Genomic DNA, 20,410 nt, shown 5'->3' on the forward strand with positions numbered 1-20,410 from the left:
ACTCGTCCATGGTATCTTGTGTATCCGTAAGTTGCTCCTGTTTATTGACAAGTATTCCTTTGTATGTTTCTCTGTTTTCCTATCTATGGGCATGTGGACTGTTTCCAGTTGTTGGCTATTGTGAATAAAGCTATTAGGCATTTTGGTGTTCATTTCTCTTGGGTAAATACTTAGGTGTGGAATTGCTGCGTCACAGAGTCAGTAGATGCACGTGTCACCTGGCTGTGATGGGGGTTTCTGTTTGATCAAATGATATCAGCACTCACAACTCAGTTACTTCTGTGGGCCAGACCTGGTTGGATATTTCCAGCAAACGAAAGACAAAGCACTTGGCCTCAAGGAGCTTGCAGTCTAGTAAGGGGGACTGATGAGCACATGTGATTACTTAAATGACAACACCTGGGACGTGGGGCTCTTCATCTGCTAAAGAGAGAATGAATGAGGATGCCCTGCTGAGCCTCATGTTCTGAGCAGGGAGAGGTCCCAGCCTCCAGGAGGGCTTCTTGCAGGAAGCAGTACTTAAGTTGCACCTGGAAAGGGGGATGAGAATTGGACAGGGGGAGGAGAGTCATGCTACGCTAGGGAGGCGAGGAAAACCTGGGGGCAGGACAGGGCCAGGCATGTCCCAAAGACAACTGACCTGGCCTAGAAGGGCCTTGGGAGTGGAGTAGCCTAAAATCAGGCTGCAGGATGTTCAGGGCACAGATCTTTGAATTTCAGGACAAGGAGTTTCAGGTTTTGAAAGACTCTTCTTCTTCCCTTGCAGGGCACAGTAAATGGGATTATCAATCCTTTTAGCCTTCAAAACAATACTCAAAACATCCAGACACAGCCATGAAATGTTTAAGTTTCTTAGAATTTCCAGTTGCAGAAAAATGCATCTGTCATTCCAACACTGCTCCAGTGACATCTTGGTTTTACTTTTTAGTTTTTCAGTTAAGTGGTTAAGCTTCACAAGAACTGCATAGAGCTGGGAGTCTCTTGTCCTGGGATGAAGTGGTTACTTTTGGGACTTCATGCCCTGCTCTCTGCTCTGTGCTGCCTATAGTTCTGAAGACTGGAAGGCAGGATTTTGGCCACAGTAGTTAAGTGAGAACATCTCTGATGCTCATGTTCTATACTCAGCAGCCTGGGCCACAGAACAACATGCTCCAAATTGGCTGGGATTGTCTTGAGGCTTCTACGTGACAAGAGAGATTGTGCTTGAGGATTTTTGCATTATTTCCTGGTAGGACAAATCATCTCTGGGCAAAAACAAATGTCTCCACTCCTTAAAGTCTGTATATCTTTTCCAGACTTAGCAAAGAAACTACCAGCGACTAAGCCTAGCTGGGTCTCTGACTCAGAATCTTATAAAGACACTTAGATGGTCTCGGGCAGGAGAAAATCTGTTGACCAGCTCTTGCGATCTTACAACACACTTGGGTTGGCAAGGCTCCAAAGTGGCCTTCTGATGTGATTTGCCAAGTTGTAGAAAGTGGGCCGTCTTGAGGAGGTGCACCCTCAAAGAAGAAATGGAGGACCGCCATGTGAATAACCGAGGTTCCTGCAGGCCTTCACACACCATTTATTCTATTTAGAAGACAAAGCTCACCAAAATAACTCAGATAGGTTCCCTGGGTCCAAATCTCAGATTTCATCATGATGGCGAGTGCGGGGAATAATTGCCTAAATTTCCTGGGGTGGCCAGACGGCCCACAGCTAGAGGGCAGCTTGTATGGAATTGTAGCGCCTTTGCAATTTCCTCTCGCCTGCTCCTATCGAGTCGACTGTCCCAGTTTGCTTGGTGTTTGTGGTTTCAGCACTAAAAGTCCCATATCCCAGGAAACCCTTCAGTCTTGGGCAAACTGGAATGGTTTTGTCACCCTGTAAACAGCAGCAATCCTAAAAAGCACTTTTCTCCAAATAAAACTTGGGCTTTCTAAAGCGTTGGTTAAGAGAAGAATTCTCAGAGGCATGTGCTGACAGCTACCACCCCAAATCCAGAGCCACCTCGCCACCCAGCGAGGGTGGCTGAGTGAGGCACAGCCACGACCCTTCTCCAGCCAGGCTGGCAGTAACTCGGGCCCTGGGCCCTGGAGGATGCGCTGGTGGTCACTGGAGAAGAGTCAGGGCCATAGTTTCGGCTGCAAAGATGGTTTCTGGATCCATTTCCACAGTCTTTGATGAGGCAATAGATCTTACATGGCTATTTTATTTGCAGATTTCAGAGGAAGCAAATGATCTACACCCAGTGAGCCTGACTCTAACCTGTGGGTAGGAGATCAGGTCATGGCAGCCCTTTGGAGGCCTTCACTCTGTGCTGGGTTAGGAGAATGTGTCCCCTCTTCCACCTAGAAGAAAGATGACACAGCTTTGGAGGGTGATTTGTTGAGTCCTGCAGGGTGAAAAGGAGACAATTCATCTATGTAGGTTTTATTTCTGGAAGGTCATTCTCTTGTATGCTTGTTCCTCTCCACTAGACTTAAAGGATCTGAGATTCTTGCCGCTAAGGAAGCCACTTTTGTCCTCCAAATATGTGAGTGTTGCTCCTCAGGCAGCAATCTCAGAAGCCAGTGCAGATTGGAGCTCTGAGTGATCCCTCTCCTAAGCCACATTTGAGGTATCGTAGAAGTTTGGGGAATCCCATCGTTCCACGGGTATTGGGCCAAATAGTCTGAAGCGGATGTCATAGTCTAAACATAGATAAAGTACAAAGTGTTCTAGGAGCTCTCTCCCATCCTCTACCCCCACCACACACACACCTGATATTGTGACAATGTACCATTAACAACATCACCAATTGTCCCTCGAGGATGCAAAGCTGAGCTCAGTGCCTACAGCTCTCAGACAATTGTGGGCATCTGTCCTCTCCCACTCATGCCAGCCAAGACACACAATGTGTTCTGCATTACAGACTAGACAGGGGGTCTGAAGTACAGGGAAATAATTCAGTCTTGCAGGCTGGGGTGAGATTACTAATCAAAAGAACAATTTATGAGATCATCCAAACCTGGATGTGAAATTAATACCACACGGGATAACTCACCACAGACCACCTTGTTTGATTTTATCTTTTCCTAGGAATAGGGTCTTCCTCCTGCTATCATTTATGTTTTAGACATTATAAAAACAACACAACCCTCTTGCTAGAAATTCCTGTAAGTCTGAAGTGCGAAGAGTTATGGCAGTAGCGTGAGCTTGAAACAAATTTTGTCTGTTGTAAATGAATTCACTTTAGTTGAAGAGACTAAGCATGTGTATTAACCATTATCAAAACCCAGCAAGAAAAGTGGAATTTTGGTCAGGGTGGTTGAACCAGAACTTTCCAAGTCACTTGTTTAAAGCTCAAAGCCCTGGTCCTCAGGACCCCACTCTCCTGGTGAACTGGCATTTTCTCTGGGCTCCCATGAGACAAAAAGGAAGGCCCGTCAGCCTTTTGTCATTCCTTCCTAACTTGCCACACAAGGTCCAGGAGCCAAAACAAGTCCTGGTCCCACCTTGGAGGAGCTCAGGGCTGAAATTTTGAGGGGTTTGGAGCAGGCCACAGGGCTGAAGGGTTCACAGGGCTCCAGAGGCTGTAGAGACTCAATTCCATGGTGTCGAATAAAGCCACAACCCCACAGTTACTGGGATCAAGTCATATCATGTCACTAAAATTACCCTCAGTGCAAGAAAGAATGGGAACATAGTCATCTGGGCCCACCTAGTCTTGGCATTGGGCTCTCTCCTACGGAGACTGACGGAAACACAAAACGACTACTGCATTCAGCCTGTATAAAAGCGGCCCCGCCCCCAGTGGCTCCGCTAACCCATTTATAGGAGGCCCTCTCTTCTCCAGGTGGCTTTTCCCAGTCCTTCTGGGCCTCCACCCCACACCTGTGACATTCACTGCACTGGGTGTTCCTACAACAAGGAGACAGAGAGGCCAAAGGAACGGCAGCCCTCTTGAGCTACTTGAAAGAGAGCGTGGGCAGGATTGTGTGCCACACAGATGGATGCTAATGGGTAAAGTTTGCTTTTGTCAGTTTACTCCAGCAATTGGGAAACAGCGTGTATGGAAAATACAAATTAAAACGGTTCTGGTTATCTACAAACTATCCCCCCACTTAGTGACCCAAACCAGCAACTCTTGTATTATTTCTCAAAAGGCTGGGTGCTGACTGGGCTCTGTTGGGGGGACATTTCTGCCCTGTGTGATGTCGGCTGGGGCTGAGGTCATGTGAGGCTTTACTGGGTTGGCACATCCCAGGTGACTGCTCACTTGACTGGCAGTGGATCCTGGCGGTGAGTTTGGAGCTGAGCCGAGGCTGCTGACCACAGTACCTATGTGTGGCCTCTTCATGTGCCTTAGGCTTCTCATGGTGACTGGGTTCCAAGAGTGAGAGTCAAAAGAGGGAGTGGCGCAAAGAGGGAGGAGGCAGGAGGCTGGACTCAGAAGGCAGGTCCTGAGATGGGCACAGTGCCACTTCTACTGGGTCCTACTGATTTAGCAAGTCTGGGGCCAGCCCAGCTTCAAGAGGAGGGAAATAAACTCCACTTCTTAGTGAAGGATTGACAATTTACAGCCACCTTTAACCCAGCCCCCATAATCTAAAGTGTAGCTTTTCCAGAGAAGACAATGTATGCTAGTCTGTGCCGACACAAACCCATCCTCTCAACCTACACAGCCCTTGCCAAGGGTCCCGAAGCCAGGCTGACTTTCCATGGAGTTTAAAACCAGTATTCCCAGTCTGGGCAACATGGCGAAACCCAGTCTCTACAAAAGATCAAAAACTAGCTGGGCATGGTGGTGCACACCTGTAGTCCCAGCTACTTTGGAGGCTAGAGACGAAGGATCGCTTGAGCCTGGGAAGTTAAGGCTGCAGTGATGCAGTGAGCTGTGATCACCCCACTGCACTCCAACCTGGGCAATAGAGTGAGACCCTGTCTCAAAATAAAATAAACCAATACTCCGCTCATGGCTCTTCCCTTGAAGTAGAAGCACTGTCCTCAGAAGGTGAATCAAAACAGGCGGAGCTAAGACCACAGCCACCAGAGCAAAGGACAGCTCATTGTCAAGGTGGGAAGAAGCCTCGCCCTCAGGACACCTGCGTGGGGCAGCACCTGCGGGCTGGGCAGCAGCCGTTGCCATCTCCAAGGGCAGTCACCACACTCCCCAATCACAGGTCACTCTCTGAAGGAGAGTCACTTGTTTTCAAGTTCCTGTGGGCACTGACTCTGGCACCAAATAGGTGCCAGTGCTGGGTAGCTAGTGGGCAGAGATCGCTGATAGCAGCATCGTTTCTTCACTCAATATTTGGATGCACACTGCCAAGTTGTCCTCTAGAAAAGCTTTGCCAATTGCTAGTCCTTATATCTGGTATACTGGTATAGCTAGAACCTGTACAAGTGGGCTTAGAACTTAGCTGGAGGAGCTGTCTAGCACCCCAAAAGAGAGTCAGGCTCCCTTCCTTGCATCCTCCTCCTCCTGTCAAAGTCACCCATGACCTGCTGGTGCCAGTCCTGATGGGCTCCCTTCCATCTTGCTCGCTCACTTACCTCCTCATTGTGGCAATCGGTGCTCCTGTCCACCCCATCCCCATGGCTGGCCTTTTCTCAGTACTCCGATTCCTTCATGAGCTCCTCTCTTCTGCCTACCCCTTGAACATTACACAGATGCTTCCCAAGGCTTTGCCCTTGGCCTTTTGCTCTTTTCTTGTTCCAAGGGGGAAAGCTGTTAATTCTCATGTCACTCATTACCACCCAGGGGCACCTTCTCTTCAACTTAGATGTCTCCTTCCATATTGTTTTGTGTTTTCTGGAGGGTTTGTCTGTTTGTTTGTTTGTTTTGAGACAGGGTCTCGCTGTGTCACCTAGGCGGGAGTGTGGTGGCACCATCACAACTCACTGCAGTCTCAACCTCCCAGGCTCAAGCAATTCTCCTGCCCCCCAGCTGGAACTACAGGTGCCCACCACCACACCCAGCTAATTTTTGTATTTTTTTGGAGAGATGGGGTTTTGCCATGTTGCCCAGGCCTGTCTTGAACTCTTAGCCTCAAGCCATCCTCTTGCCTTGGCTTCCCAAAGTGCTGGGATTATAGGTGTGAGCCACGGTGCCTCTCTCAATGTTTGATTCTACATCCTCAGTTACCAGTGAAAATCTTTCTTGGGATGTCTCACAGGCACGTCAGACTCAACAAGTCCAGACCTGAACTCCTTGCCAACGTGCTCTTCCCTGAATTTCCTGTCTCCATGATTGCCATTGCCACTCAGCCAGGTCCCCATGCCAGGGCCCTGGAGCCAGCCTGGGGGACATTCCCATCTATACCCCCACAGCCATTTGGTGATCAGAGCCTATTGACTCTGCCTTCTTTGTGCTTCCAACTCTCTCTGTCCTCCTTCTCTGCTACTAATGCCCTCATTCAGACCCTTATTAGCTCAAACTCTTTGGAAATGATATTTTATCACTGCAGTGCTTCCTGGGTCTCTAATCTTCTTTTATCAATGCACCAAGGAACAATGCAATGGCACTGTTTGTAACCAGATAGAGTTACAAAGAGTGTGTTTCCCATACTGGCCAGGAGGGATGGGCTATTTACAGTTCCTTCTCTTTACCTCTAAGAAACATACCAACAGACAACAAGCCCTGCTTGGGCCTGATATTTCAGAACCACCTCACCAGCTTTGGTTTCTCTGACTCTGGGGCTGTGTGTACCTTCCTAGGTCATTGATAGCCTTCTTTCCCAGCTTCCCCTGGCTCCCCTGGGAGCCTAGGTCAGGAGGTGCAGCAGGAGGTGTGTGGGGAATGTGTAATCCCTTTTTCCGAAATAGTATCTGACTCATGCATCTTTCTCATCAAACCAGGCTCAAGAGGGACTTGGGGTCACAGGTATGGAGAAGTCATCTCAAAGATGATCCTAGGGTCTGGGTGGCTCACAGGACTCTCCTGCAGTTGCTCCCTATTCTGGGCCTGAAATAATTCAGTTTGGGGTAATACTTGCTTGTATGTGTGGTTATTATTAATATTATTATTATTGAGAGGGAGTTTTGCTCTTATCACCCAGGGTGGAGTGCAATGGTGTGATCTTGGCTCACTGCAACCTCCACTTCCTGGGTTCAAGCGATTCTCCTGCCTCAGCCTCCCGAGCAGCTGGGATTACAGGCACCTGCCACCATGCCTAGTTAACTTTTTGTATTTTTAGTCGAGACAGGGTTTCACATTGTTGGCCATGCTGGTCTTGAACTCCTGACCTCAGGTAATCCAATCACTTCGGCCTCCTAAAGTGCTGGGATTACAGGTGTTAGCCACTGTACCTGGCCATTACTTGTATGCGTGTTTTAAGATTGTCTTTAAGAAACCAAAATTCCATGACGCAAAGCAGCTGTGCCTTATTCATCTCTGCCCCTTTCTCTTCTTAGCACCTCGTTCTAGCACACAATCGTTGATCAATAATTATTGACTGATTCATTGATTGGCTTTTGGTCAATCATAACTTATGTTTATTGAGTACTTACCTGTGCCACATACAGTTCAAAACACTTTAGATATATTAACTCATAAAATTAACCTACTGAGTCAATGTAACAACACTGCTATCCTCATTTTAGAGCTGAAGGGAGCGAGGCTTGGAGAAGTGAAGGTAACTTACTAAACACATAGAGTGAGTTAGAGGGAAAGCCAGGAGCTGAATCTAGGCAGTCTGATTCTGGAATCCAACTCTTAACCATACCCAACACTGCTTTTGTAGTACAAGGTGAATAAGGACTATGCATCAGTAGTTGGAAAGGTTGTTGGTGGTGAAAGTGGTGTTGTAGGGGGGATGTTGGCTCATAAAACCTCAACTGTCACAGGTATTTACTCCAGAAAAAGAAAACCTGCGAACTGGATTCCTATAGCACTTTCGTTGTATTAGGTTGGTCAGCCCAGGTCACAGATTAGAAAAAGCAGGAGTCTTGGTAGACATTCTATTACTATTTTTTAGACAAGGTCTCACTCTGTCATGGAAGCTGGAGTGCAGTGGTGCGATCTCAGCTCATTGCAACCTCCATCTCCTGGGCTCAAGCAGTCCTCCCACCTTAGCCTCTCAAGTAGCTGGGCCTACAGGTGTGCACCACCATGTCTGGATAATTTTTGTATTTTTTGCAGAGACGGGGTTTCTCCATGTGGCCCAGGCTGGTCTTGAACTCCTGGGCTCAATCATCCCCACCTTGGTCTCCCAAAGTGTTGGGATTACAGGCATGTGTCACCATGTCTGGCCGGGACACTCTTTTCTATATGAAAGCCTGGGTGATTGAACCAAGTGTCCCCATGAGGTTTATGAGAAGCAGGAGATGCTGAAATCAATTCCTATTGGAGTGCATCTATTTCTAGCTTCTTGCATTTTCTCTCCATATCTGGTTCCTATTTCATCTCCCAGTTGAACCGGAAGCCTTTGAGGGTAGAGACCTTACTTCAGGCTTCATTTAGTTCCTCACGGTGACTAACTCAAGGATGGAGACTCAATCTGTATTTGCTGACTCACTGATAGATTAGAATTTGGTTAAGTTTGGAAACTAGATGGCAAGATATGCTTAGCCAGACTAGCCAGGCTAGTCATCTCTTCTCTTCCTAACACAGAGGGAGTAGCTGCAGTGGAGCTGAAGGCACACAGCTGTTGCACATTATGTTGTGATGCCTGTGGAAGCAACTCTAGTTCCAGACCAAAAAAAAAAAAAAAAAAAAAAAAAATTTAAAGGTGCTGACTTTCCCTGATGTCAGAGATGACCCATTGGCTGGATTCTCCTCAGACTTCATATCCAGGCCTGGTCTTTGCCAAAGATGGAAGTTTACTAATTACCTTGAGTTGGTGAAGCGGGATCTAGTTCCCTCCCCTGTACTCAGAAAATTAGGAAGGACTAGTGGCCAAACACCACTCTGGAAAATTACTACCCATGTAGGAGATTTTGTGGCAGGCTCAAGAGGAAATGGAAGATTTTGACTGCTCATTCCTGAGCTAAGGAGAAGGCATTTAAAGACTTTAAAGACTTACCTGTAGGGAACACTTAGTCTGCTCCCATCACAGACCCCTTATCCAGAGCTTCCTTTTTCCTCGTTCTTCTCCAGTACTTTTTTTTTTTTTTTCTGAGACGGAGTTTTACTCTTGTTGCCCAGGTGGGAGCGCGATGGTGTGATCTTGGCTCACTGCAACCTCCACCTCCCAGGTTCAAGCAATTCTCCTGCCTCAGCCTCTGGAGTAGCTGGAATTACAGGCATGTGCCACCACACTGGGCTAATTTTTGTATTTTTAGTAGAGACGAGGTTTCACCATGTTGGTCAGGCTGGGCTCGAACTCCTGACCTCAGGTGATCCATCTGCTTCAGTCTCCCAAAGTGTTGGGATTAGAGGCGTAAGCCACCGTGCCTGGCTCCAGTGGATCTTGGCTTCCTCATCCATTTCAGTTTTCAATCCAAATTTCTGATTCTTTCTATCATCTGCCTCCTTCCCTCACCTCAAATAACCAAGTCTCCCTTCTTCTTTGGGCTCTTCTGAAAACTTATGAGTGAAATTTGAAAGAGAATTAGACCAAATTTGCCTCTGTTTCTCCCAACCTCAGTTGTAAGAATCAGAAAGTCCCTTACAGTTAAAATCCACTCAGTCTACAAAGCAGGGAAGTGGCCTTTGGTCTTTGGGTCTGCAGACATCACTGAGGACGAACAAACACTCCACTGCCTATGCTTCTCATTATCCCTGTGCGCCTGAGGAAATGAGGCTTTTTAAAAATACACTAATTTGAGATCTCTGGAAAAATCTCAGTTCTTATTCTAGGTAATTTTATGACTCATTCAGGATAGTTCTGTGGTTCATCAGACCCTTGAAACTAAAGACTGAAAGGATTAAACAAAACCAGACAAAATACTACAGGCTTCGCACACCTGAGAGCAATCTATGATATTTGGGAGAAGTAACTCAGTTACTTAAGCTTCACTGTTAATGTTGAAAATAAGAATTAGCACGTGGTTATAATGAGCTTTGCCCTCTGAAAACCGTGGGAAGTAGCTGAGGCAGATATTTATTGGGTTGTCTCCCAAAACAGTGATTATCTCTTCTCTGATGATGACCCCACCATGCCCCATAAGGGTAAGCTTGGGGCAGCCATATTTGTGCAATGTGGGCTGGAGTGAATGCCTGGTTCAAGATGGGTCAGTCAGTGGCTCCTTCCTAAGACAATGGGAATGAAATCAAGAGGGACATTTGGTGTTTCTTCAGGTGGCTGCAAACTTGCGTTCTATTGGTAACTGTGTTCCCCTATGTGTGTACTTGAGAAGCAGGGCTAGTTTACAGAGAGACAGAGAGGGAGAGGGAGAGGGAGATGGAGAGGTAGAGGTAGAGGTAGAGGTAGAGGTAGAGGTAGAGGTAGAGGTAGAGGTAGAGGTAGAGGTAGAGGTAGAGGTAGAGGTAGAGGTAGAGGGCATGCGGAACTGAGAGAGAACTTCCATGTTTGCCCACAGCCTTCCACTTCCTGGCCCCAGTTCCTTTCTACATTTTTGCCCGTAGGTTCTGTGAAGCATCCCTCTGGCTTTATAATAAATTTCCCCTTGCTGGTTTGAATAGGTTTTTATAACTTGCAATCAAAAGAATCTTGATTGATATAAGAGTGATATTTTCCTTCCAGGTATTTGATTAAAAATCACATGTATTAGAGACAAAATTTAAATATAAGCATACCACTATAGAGGTACTAACAGAATTACTAACAGGAAGATTGGTCTAGAGCTGCGGTGCTTTTAGGGGCCGTCATTTAACACATGTGGAAACTGAGGCCCAGGAAGGCCACATCCCTTGCCAAGGTCACATCTGTGTCCGAACCAGGCCCCTAGACTTGACTCCTAGACCATTACTCTTTCCCTAATACTCATTCACTTTGATTGAAGTATTGTATTTACATTCACAACTTGTGCACTTTTAAAAAGAGTCCATGTAGTCTTGCATATTCTTATCTCCAACTTTTGCTTGAAAAGCTGAAACTTGAAGATGCTAAATGACATCAGCAAGGCTACACACTAACAGAACTAGAACTAGAAGCTTTCACCCAGGCAGGAGGCTCTGCCCAGGAGGCCAGATTTCTCTGTCCATGCATGCAGGTCAACATTGATGCAGTTAGATGGGCAGATCTATCAGGCAGAGTTTTTGGGGTCATTCATCTATTCAACAACATTTATTGAGTACTTACTGAATTAAGGTGGGCATTGTTCCTGGGTCAGGAGATATGGTGAGGAATAAATTAGGTTTACTGGTCTTCTGAGTGTTGGTGAGCTTAAAGAGCTTTAAACCTAATATATGTATATGTGTGTGGGGGGGGGGCGGTCCGTGGATATTTGGACTGTGGATGGCAGTGAGAGATTACCACTTGAGTATAATTTCCATGAAAGCAGAAATGGCTTATTTGATAGTGTCACCAGAATAAATAGCATGGTGCCCAAAGCATGGTAGAGTGAATGAGGGAATGAATGTGACTGACCCAAAGAGCCAAGGAGGTGAACAATGACTATGGCACAGTGACTCTGAGTACAGATGGCTCAGTTATCCAGGTTCATCTCCTTATCTGTCTGTCTTTCCCAGGTGCTAGCGTGGCTTCCTTACAGTGAAGTTGTTTTGTTTGTTTGTTTTCTGAATTTCCAGCACACATCAGAGTGTGCTGGGGATACAGTCAAGGAAACTCTTAACTTCTGTTAAGAGGTTGGGACATAAGAAGAAAGCTTCCGGCCGGGCGCGGTGGCTCAAGCCTGTAATCCCAGCACTTTGGGAGGCCGAGACGGGCGGATCACGAGGTCAGGAGATCGAGACCATCCTGGCTAAAATGGTGAAACCCCGTCTCTACTAAAAACTACAAAAAACTAGCCGGGCGACGTGGCGGCGCCTGTAGTCCCAGCTACTCGGGAGGCTGAGACAGGAGAATGGCGTGAACCCGGGAGGCGGAGCTTGCAGTGAGCCTGGGTGACAGAGCGAGACTCCGTCTCAAAAAAAGAAAAAAAAAAAAAAAAAGCTTCCTCAACATGGTAACTTTTAAACAAGTCTTGGCAAGGTGAGATGGAACTTGGGTAGTGTCTGCCAGAAATAGACAGTTGGGTTTGATCAGGCCTAAGGCAGTCTCTGTTTTGACCCAGATATTACAAAGTCCCTCCTCATGAAGCTATGCACATGTGACTGTGGAAACTGGAATGTATCTGGGATTAGAATGAAATCTGTCAGCTGATGGACGGAATATAAATACAGAAATGGGAATACGAGGGAAGGATGGTTCCATGGGTCCAAAGTCCTCTGAAGTGAGAGCTTTTTGGACTTGCCATGTTCTTGATTTAAAAATGTCATGGTTCCTCTTGGATTGCAAATATAATATCTGACCAACAGCAACACCATTGTCATGGGTGCCTGCCTCTGTGTCATGTAAAGAAACAGCAAGATTTAACATTTATTTCTTCAATGGGTGTTGAGTGATAAATCATCCATTCGTCCATTTATTCAATGTATGATTTCTACATTGATCTGGTGCCTATATCACGGTGGGTCAGGCTATGGGCAGCTCAAAGATAAATTCACACAGGATTATGCAATTAACAGCTTGTCAGCTCTGTGTACAAAAGTGTTAGGTTCTCTATCATTCTTGGTCATAGTGGTAAGAGGTAGCCTTTGGAAATTAAAAGGTACAAAACAAACTTTAGGCAATTGCAGTGATAACACACCTGCAGCAAGATTTAAGTACCAGTCAGTTGGTCTGGACCACGTTTCCAAAGTCACTAGGAGCCCTGAAAACCTCTGTATAATAAGGTAAGTTTTACATTAAGCTATTTTTATTTTATGGTACAGGAAATTGGTTGAAGCTGTCAAAAAGAATCACTATTAAGCATGTTTTCTGGGGAGAAGAATGCTGGGACAGCTTATCAGAGGGGTCACCCCGGGAAAGGGGAGGGATGTCTGTCACAGCCTGACGGGTGATGTCTCACCATTGATCTCTGGCAAGTTGTCCTGGAAAGGATGGTCAGAGTTCCAAAGTGCAATATTATATTTCCAATTAAAATGTAAAAATAAACCTTTTTCATAAAACACATTGGCCTCAGCTCTGGAAAGCGACTACAAAGCCCATTGCTTTGATTGAGAAAAGCTGAAAGCAGACACTGTAATTGATAAACGAGATAAGTCAATCTGTGTCCTTTAGAGAATAATGAGTTCCATTTTTCATCAAAAATATCTCCTTGTGCTGAAGAAACATACTTTCAATAAATCTACTTAATGGTTTCCCCTCTAATGATATATAACATTGCTCTTTGGAACCGAGCGTTGCAGCGGGTCCCTGCCAACAACTGCAGGCCACCCATCATCTGCATTGGTAATTCAACCCAAAGAAAACCCAGGCGGTTCCCAGGAAGTGCTGCTGTGCAGGAGAAAATACCCGAAGGCCTTCCTGGGCTCTGTGAGCAGGTAGAGAGGATGGGATTTTGAATAAATAAGCTATTACTAAGCTTGAGCTCCTATGCAAATTTCCATTCCCTCGCCCCCATCACCATGGCTGTATTCATGGATATATTGGCTCTAAGGATGACTTATCTAAGGATAAGCTGTGTCAGACAGCTCAAGAGTTAAGTCCTTTAGGTACTTGGGTCGTGAGAACTGATTAGCTGTGTTTGTTCCCGGAGCTCATCGCTCTCCTACAGACCTGACAGCCTTGGTGTAGCTCGATGTTGGCTACCGGAGGGAGCCTATGCTTATTGCATTGGGTAAACTGAAGATCCACTTCAATGATCCTGCCTGAAGCAGTCCCTTGCCCCATCTGAGGGTCTAAACCTCAGGTGGCGAAGGCCTAGCAGAAGGAAAGGCCTATGCCCTTCAAAGGGAATGATTTAGGGCCCTCTGAGCCCTGGTGTCAGGCAGCAGGACTGTGTTTCCATCCAGTTTACCTCTGTGAGCTCCAACTTTACAAATGTGCTGCTTTTTTCGCAAGGACTCAGGTTTATGTAACATAACCTATTTCCTCAAAGGGCACCCAGCCCTCCCAATACTGACGGACTTCCCCACATGGGAATCATTAAAAACAACCCTAGAGTTATTTCCTTATGTTGCTGTTTGTTTATTCTCCAGTCGCGTGTGAGTCAGCCAGATCATGATTTGTGGTGGTTTTGCTTGTGAAATCTTACATAATTATATTCCTATTGTCATGTTGAGTCGAGCAGTTAGATCATATAGTGTTTTCTCATTGCACAACGTTTGCAAATCAATAAGGAGAAAGCCTGAACAATGCGATGACGTTGGCCAGGAACCGGCCCGAGTCACCCAGGAGGCGGCTCTGCAGTTTCGCAGGTACAGCCTATCCGTTCTCTAATCCCACTGCTGGGCAGGGTGACTAGGCCGGGTGGTGGCCTTTCGGATGGGTTTCACGGAGGTGATATTTAAAAGATGAGCGTGAGAGAACGAAAGAACAACAGCAGCGTTTCACACAGAAACCAACCACATTTTTACTGCATTTGCTCCACGCTGGATTCCAACATGCTGGCCCGGAGCGTGGCTGGCTGGAAGCAACTCCAACAGGTTTTTCCCTTCCCCGCCATGTACATTATTTATTTTTGATCCTACTCACTGTCCCAAGTCCAGAGGCAGTTACAAAAAACACTCTTGATGCAAACCGTGAGTGGCTACAACACACGGATGGGGGTGGGCGCGATTCCCACAACAGGGAGTGGAATCCGGGAAAATGATATATGGGGCAAGACGCCCCCTTACTTGCTAAGAGTACATGGAGCTCAAAACCCACAATTGCTTTGTTTTGTTTCTCAGTTCCTGGAGTATGTTGAAACTACTTGCTCCTAACATTAGTTCGTATTTTTCATCAAATATCTGACCTGATTTAAAACATATTTGTTTGCATACATCTTTTTTGTAGTGCACCTTATAGTTATTCCTACTGATATAGGATGAAGATTATAAATATCTGCATAAAAAGAGAAACCATGTGACTCTATATGAAGACAACCATCACATTCCACAGCACATCATTGGTTCATTTTTGAATTGTCAAGCATTATTTAAAATGAGAGAGAGAGAGAATATAACTGAACACAAGCACCACGACAAAACAATCATAACAACAGAACCAAACCCAACTTCTCTATTATTAACCATGTTAAAATTTTAGCTTTGTTTCTAACACTTTTCTTTACTTGTTATTTTAAGCTCCAGTAGCAGGATCAGATTTCTGCTGCCTCTGGGCAAATGAGTTATGATCTGATCTCAAGTTCCAAGGGAAATGCTCAAAGTTTTATTTTTCCCCAGTTGAATAAACAGTACCACGTATATTATCTCTTGTGTTAGAATAGTGTTGTCTTCACATAAGACTCAAATAATGGTATTAGTCATTCATTTCCCTGAACACAGACACCCTCATGCGTGCTGACAGGTTTATAAGGATGCGGTGGCAGCCGCAGGTTCTGGGAGCTGCTAGACGGCCGAGTTTGATTTCTTGCAGTCCTGAGCGATGGAGCCCGGGGGTGCCTGGTTATTGTCCGCTTTCTCTCTCAGATGCTTGGCTTGTCTGAAAGATTAATACATTAACAAGAGCTGAAGGCCTGGGGTTGCACATCTTCAGACATGTTTATTAGCAGATGGCACAGAGGATTCAAAGGTCACCACAAAAGTGACATTTTAAAGTGAAACAACAATATTTATGTTCAGATAGTCTACTGATGAGATCATGTGGAAATGTTTTTGATTAAATTAACTTATAAATGGTTGCCGATCTATAGACAACTTAAAATGCCACGTCTGTTTACCAAATGTTTTCTTCTCACGCTCTCACCTTCTAGATATTAATGACCAAATGCTGTTTTTTCTTATTAATTTTTTTTTTTTGTAATGCTCATTTAACTGTAGGATCAGTGTGTCTGGTTTTTACTTCCTCGGTTGACTATTTTTATTTTCTTTTAAACCTAAAAATGTTATCTCCTGCATGTGTTCTGAGATCCTACCTGCTATTATTATTGCTTGGAAAGAGTTTGAATTCTACTGTATAAATATAAACCTTTCCTTTTTTTTTTTTTTTTTTTCAGTATAAATTGAGTCTCTGGAGAGACCCCAAATTCAGTCTCTTTGATGAGACCTTCTGTTCACATCTCATTAAAACAAAGCTACGAGCTGGATTTCAGAAATAATTATGATAGCTGCATTTTTGCCTTTGTAGCCCTTGGGAGTCACACTTTTGTGGCAACGTGTGCTGGTGTTTCATAGAAAACAATACGAAAAACCAAACACAGCCAAGGGGAGGGGCGCCTCCTCTCAACTTCTTTTTCTTTTCCCTCCGCTTTGCCCACAACTTAGCAGGAATGTGAGTAAAAACTTTTACCTCTGAAAATGGCTTAGCCAGACAATGCTCTACAGTATGAAGTGAAAAACAATCTTTTGTAAGTTTTACAAGTCTCTACAGTCAGGACAATACACAAATATTTCCAACAAAGGCAAAGAAATGCAAAATCAATGATCAATTAGTAGGTTAAAACTTTCACAGAAATATTACAGGAGATGTGTATGGCCATACATACTGGTTTTCATTTCTTTACATTTAATTATACTACTAATAATTGTGTAAGATGTAGATACTATTGTCTTGACTTTTTAAAACATTATTATCTATGCCTTATCTTTTGTACAGTTACAATTAAAAGTGTGAGAATACTGATGGGATTTACTCACTTTTCAAGAGAACCTTTTTCAATATTCATTGCTCCATCGATTGGATCCAGTCCTTGTTCAGAAAATTGTTTCAAGGCACTTAAGGCTGCCTAAAAACGAAAACAAACACAGAGAACCATTCACTGACTTTAGTGTAATGAACAAGTAACTGTGAAAGAAAGCTGAGATAGGAAGACTCTCATTTTCATTAGTCTAAATAAATTTTTTTGGCATTGTTTAACAAAAGTACACTAGAAAGTCTGCATGATCAGGCAGCAGCATATGTACATAACCGGAACTAGAAGGGCTTTCAGTCTCCTGCCTCATCCCTTCTCCACAGTTTTGCAAAATCGTCATGTTTTATCTGCAAACATGGAAACACCTCGTATAAGCTTAAAATACTTCCATGGTGACATTGCATAATTTCTCACGATACTGAAACGACACATTCTCTTCCCTCGGGTGTGACATCCAAAGTTTCCACCTTGAGTATTCTTTCCAAAGTGAGCATAAAGGTATTGTTTAAATTTATAGACATGTAGCCTCAATCAAGGTACAGAATGTCAGCAGAGGAATGGACAGCAGGTTCTTGTGCAGACCGAGGGGATGGATGGTACGATGGGATCCTGAGAGGATGAGGAAGGAAAGTTTGGGCTGGTCATGCCCTGGGGAGGCAGGCCTGCTGGGCAGAGCCTCCGAGGTGTTGATAGGCTCGGGTGCGTGGGAAGCCGCAGGGTGTGAACAGGCTGGTGGAGCCTTGCTGGATAGCTGGGAGGCACCAAAAATGCCATGCTGATAAGATCTACATAACTTGTTGACACTCTTGTGGATGTTCCAAACTGTTATTTCTTTGAGTAAGAATTTGGGTCTACCTCCCCTCCCCCAAGCCCGACACTGCTGAGCGAGATTGGAAGGGCTCTGTTGAGTCTGAGATGGGTGTGAGCAGGCAGGGTTGTTTTCATCCTGGGGCATCCCGCTGGGTCACACTTGGGGCATCTGTGTCTTCTCAGCTGCCTTTGAAAACAAGCTAGTTCTTGGCGGTGTCCCAAACTTTTATCTGCCAAGAGCTCCTTTAGGGTAGCTAAGTGTATGATTTCCTTTAAATTTCTTTATTCAGAATATATTTTGGAGTTGTGATTTTTTTTAGTTAATAGTCTTGTGAGGTTTACAGAAAACTTGGGCAGGTAGTACAAAGAGTTCCCATATTCTTCCCTCCCCTAAATACAGTTTCCCCAATAATTAACATCTTGCATTGGTGTGGTACATTTGTTATAGCTGATGAACAAATATTGATAGCTTATCATTAACTGAAGTCCACGGTTTACATTAGGGTTCACTCTGTGTGGTACATTCTATGGGTTTCAACAAATGTCTAATGGCATGTCTCCACCATTTGAGTATTATACAACATAGTTCCACAGCCCTAAAAATCCTCTGTGCCCCACCTATTCACCTCCCCCCATCCCCTGGCAACCAGCAATCTTTTTACCATCACTACAGTTTTGCCACATAGTAGTTGGGATCAGACAATATGTCACCTTTTCAGATTGGCTTTTTCACGTAGCAGTGTATATTTGAAGCTCCTCTATGTTTTTTTTTTTTTTTCTTTTGCGACTGAGTCTTGCTCTGTCACCCAGGCTGGAGTGCAGTGGCACAATCTGGGCTCACTGCAACCTCTGCCTACTGGGTTCAAGCGATTCTACTGCCTCAGCCTCCCGAGTAGCTGGGATTACAGGCGTGTGCCACCACGCCCAGCTAATTTCTGTATATTTAGTTTTTCTTTAGTTTTTTAATTTTTGTATTTTTAGTAGAGATGGGGCTTCACCATGTTGGCCATGCCATGTTGGCCATGTTGGTCTCGAACTCCTAACCTCAGGTGTTCCACCCACCTCAGCCTCCCATAGTGCTGGGATACAGGCGTGAGCCACTGCACCTGGCCCCTCTGTCTTTTTGTGAATGATATGGCTTTTCATAAATAAGCTTCATAGCTCCTTTCTTTTTACTGCTGAATAATGTCCCATCGCATGGACGTACCACCATTTGTTTGCCCATTCACTTATTGAAGGACATCTTGATTGTTTCCAGTTTTTGGCAGTTATGAATAAAACTGCTATAAACATCCATGTGTGGGATTTAATGTGTAATATTCATAATACTTTTTTCTTTCTTCTCTCTTGTTTTTCTGTTGTTGGTTTTTAATCACAACTCCTATATCCAAGCAAAAGTTGGCATGTATCCTTTCTTTTTCTTTAGATTACTCCTTCCTTTCGAATCTTTAAACCGGGCTTCCTAGATCAGAGGTGCTAATGTGAGTGCCCACACAGATCTGCAGCCATGGCCCGGGCATCCCAAAGCAGGGAGGATGTGGTGCTCAAGTCTCAGTAATCATCATAATCTCTTTGGACCTGGAGCACTATAGGGAGAAGGTCAGTGATGCCACCCCATAGCTCCTGATCCTGGCCCATGCTCATGCTGGACAACAGCCAGGTGGGTTGTGGTGGGAGGTAGGCGTTAACTTCAGTGGGGTAGGAGCCATGTGGCCATCTCCCTGGGTACTGTTACAGGTAGAATTGTGCTCTTCCCCCAAATTCATATGTTGAAGTCCTAACCCCTAATATCTCAGAATGTGGCCTTAATTAAAAATAAGGTTAGTACAGAGGTAATTCGTTAAGATGAGGTCATACTGGAGTAGGGTAGGTCCCTGATCCAATATAACTGGTATCCTTATAAAAAAAGAAAACTGGAACACAGACCTACACAGGGAGAATGCCACGTGAAGATGATGGCAGGGGCTGGAGTGATGCCGCAGCAGCCAAGGAACACCAAAGATTGCCAGCAAAGCACCCGAAGTGAGGAGAGGGGCCAGGAACAGATTCTCCCTCACAGCCTTCAGAAGGAACCAGCCCTGCCAGCACCTTGCTCTTGAACGTCTAGTCCCCAGAACTGTGAGACAATACACTTCTATTGCTGAAGCCACTCAATTTGTAGCACTTTACTACAGCAGCTCCAGCAAACTATGCAGGAACCTCATAGTTTCTCTTTAAGGATAGCAAAATCTTTCTTTCTCTCTCCCCTCCCCCCCCATTTCCCTGTATTATTTTTTGTTATAAAAATAGATTTTTGTTACAGAAAAGTCAGAATATATAGACAAGCTAAAAGAATGTAAAAAATATCCACAATCCTGCTCACCATTCACAATTTGGCGCATGTCTTTCCATATCACTTGCTTTTTTTCCCCCCCCCTTTTTTTTTGAGATGGAGTCTCACTCTATCACCCAGGCTGGAGTGCAGTGCTGTGATCTTGACTCACTGCAACCTCCACCTCCTGGGTTCAAGCAATTCTTGTACCTCAGCCTCCCGAGTACCTGGGATTACAGGCACGAGCCACCACGCCCAGCTCATGTTTGTGCTTTTAGTAGAGACAGGGTTGCAGGCTGGTCTTGAACTCCTGGCCTCAAGTGACCCACCCGCCTCAGCCTCCCAAAGTATTGGGATTACAGGCATGAGCCTCTGCCTCCAGCCTCCATATCACTTTCTATCCTCTCCCCATGTAGATCAAGTTATGATCTACAAACTTTAGCCTGGATCATATCTTAACACTGTAGGTAACCTGCTTTTTTTTTTTTTCATTGATAAATAATAATTGTACATATTCATGGGGTATGTAACAATGTTACAATACACATAATGCATAGTGATCAGATCAAGGTAATTAGTACATCCATCATCTCAAACATTTATCATTCCTTTTTGTTG

At 44.9% G+C, this 20,410-nt stretch overlaps 1 protein-coding gene across 3 annotated transcripts in view; it reads right to left on the reverse strand.

Moving 5' to 3' along the window:
- Positions 1 to 14,423: 14,423 nt before the first annotated feature.
- Positions 14,424 to 20,410, reverse strand: part of STAU2 (staufen double-stranded RNA binding protein 2) — a 348,991-nt gene continuing 343,004 nt past the window's right edge. The window contains exons 15-16 of one of the 3 annotated variants that reach the window (XM_030937273.1): positions 16,676 to 16,764; positions 14,424 to 15,521 (exon numbers count right to left, since the gene is read on the reverse strand). In XM_030937273.1, coding sequence (XP_030793133.1) covers positions 15,428 to 15,521; positions 16,676 to 16,764 — 183 coding nt within the window. In that variant the 3' untranslated portion in view covers positions 14,424 to 15,427. The remainder of the gene's footprint in view (positions 15,522 to 16,675; positions 16,765 to 20,410) is intronic. The other 2 variants (XM_030937277.1, XM_030937275.1) reach the window with 2 other exon arrangements.

The sequence above is a fragment of the Rhinopithecus roxellana genome, chromosome 9 (assembly GCF_007565055.1).
Source record: "Rhinopithecus roxellana isolate Shanxi Qingling chromosome 9, ASM756505v1, whole genome shotgun sequence".
In the NCBI taxonomy this organism is placed as follows: Eukaryota; Metazoa; Chordata; class Mammalia; order Primates; family Cercopithecidae; genus Rhinopithecus; species Rhinopithecus roxellana.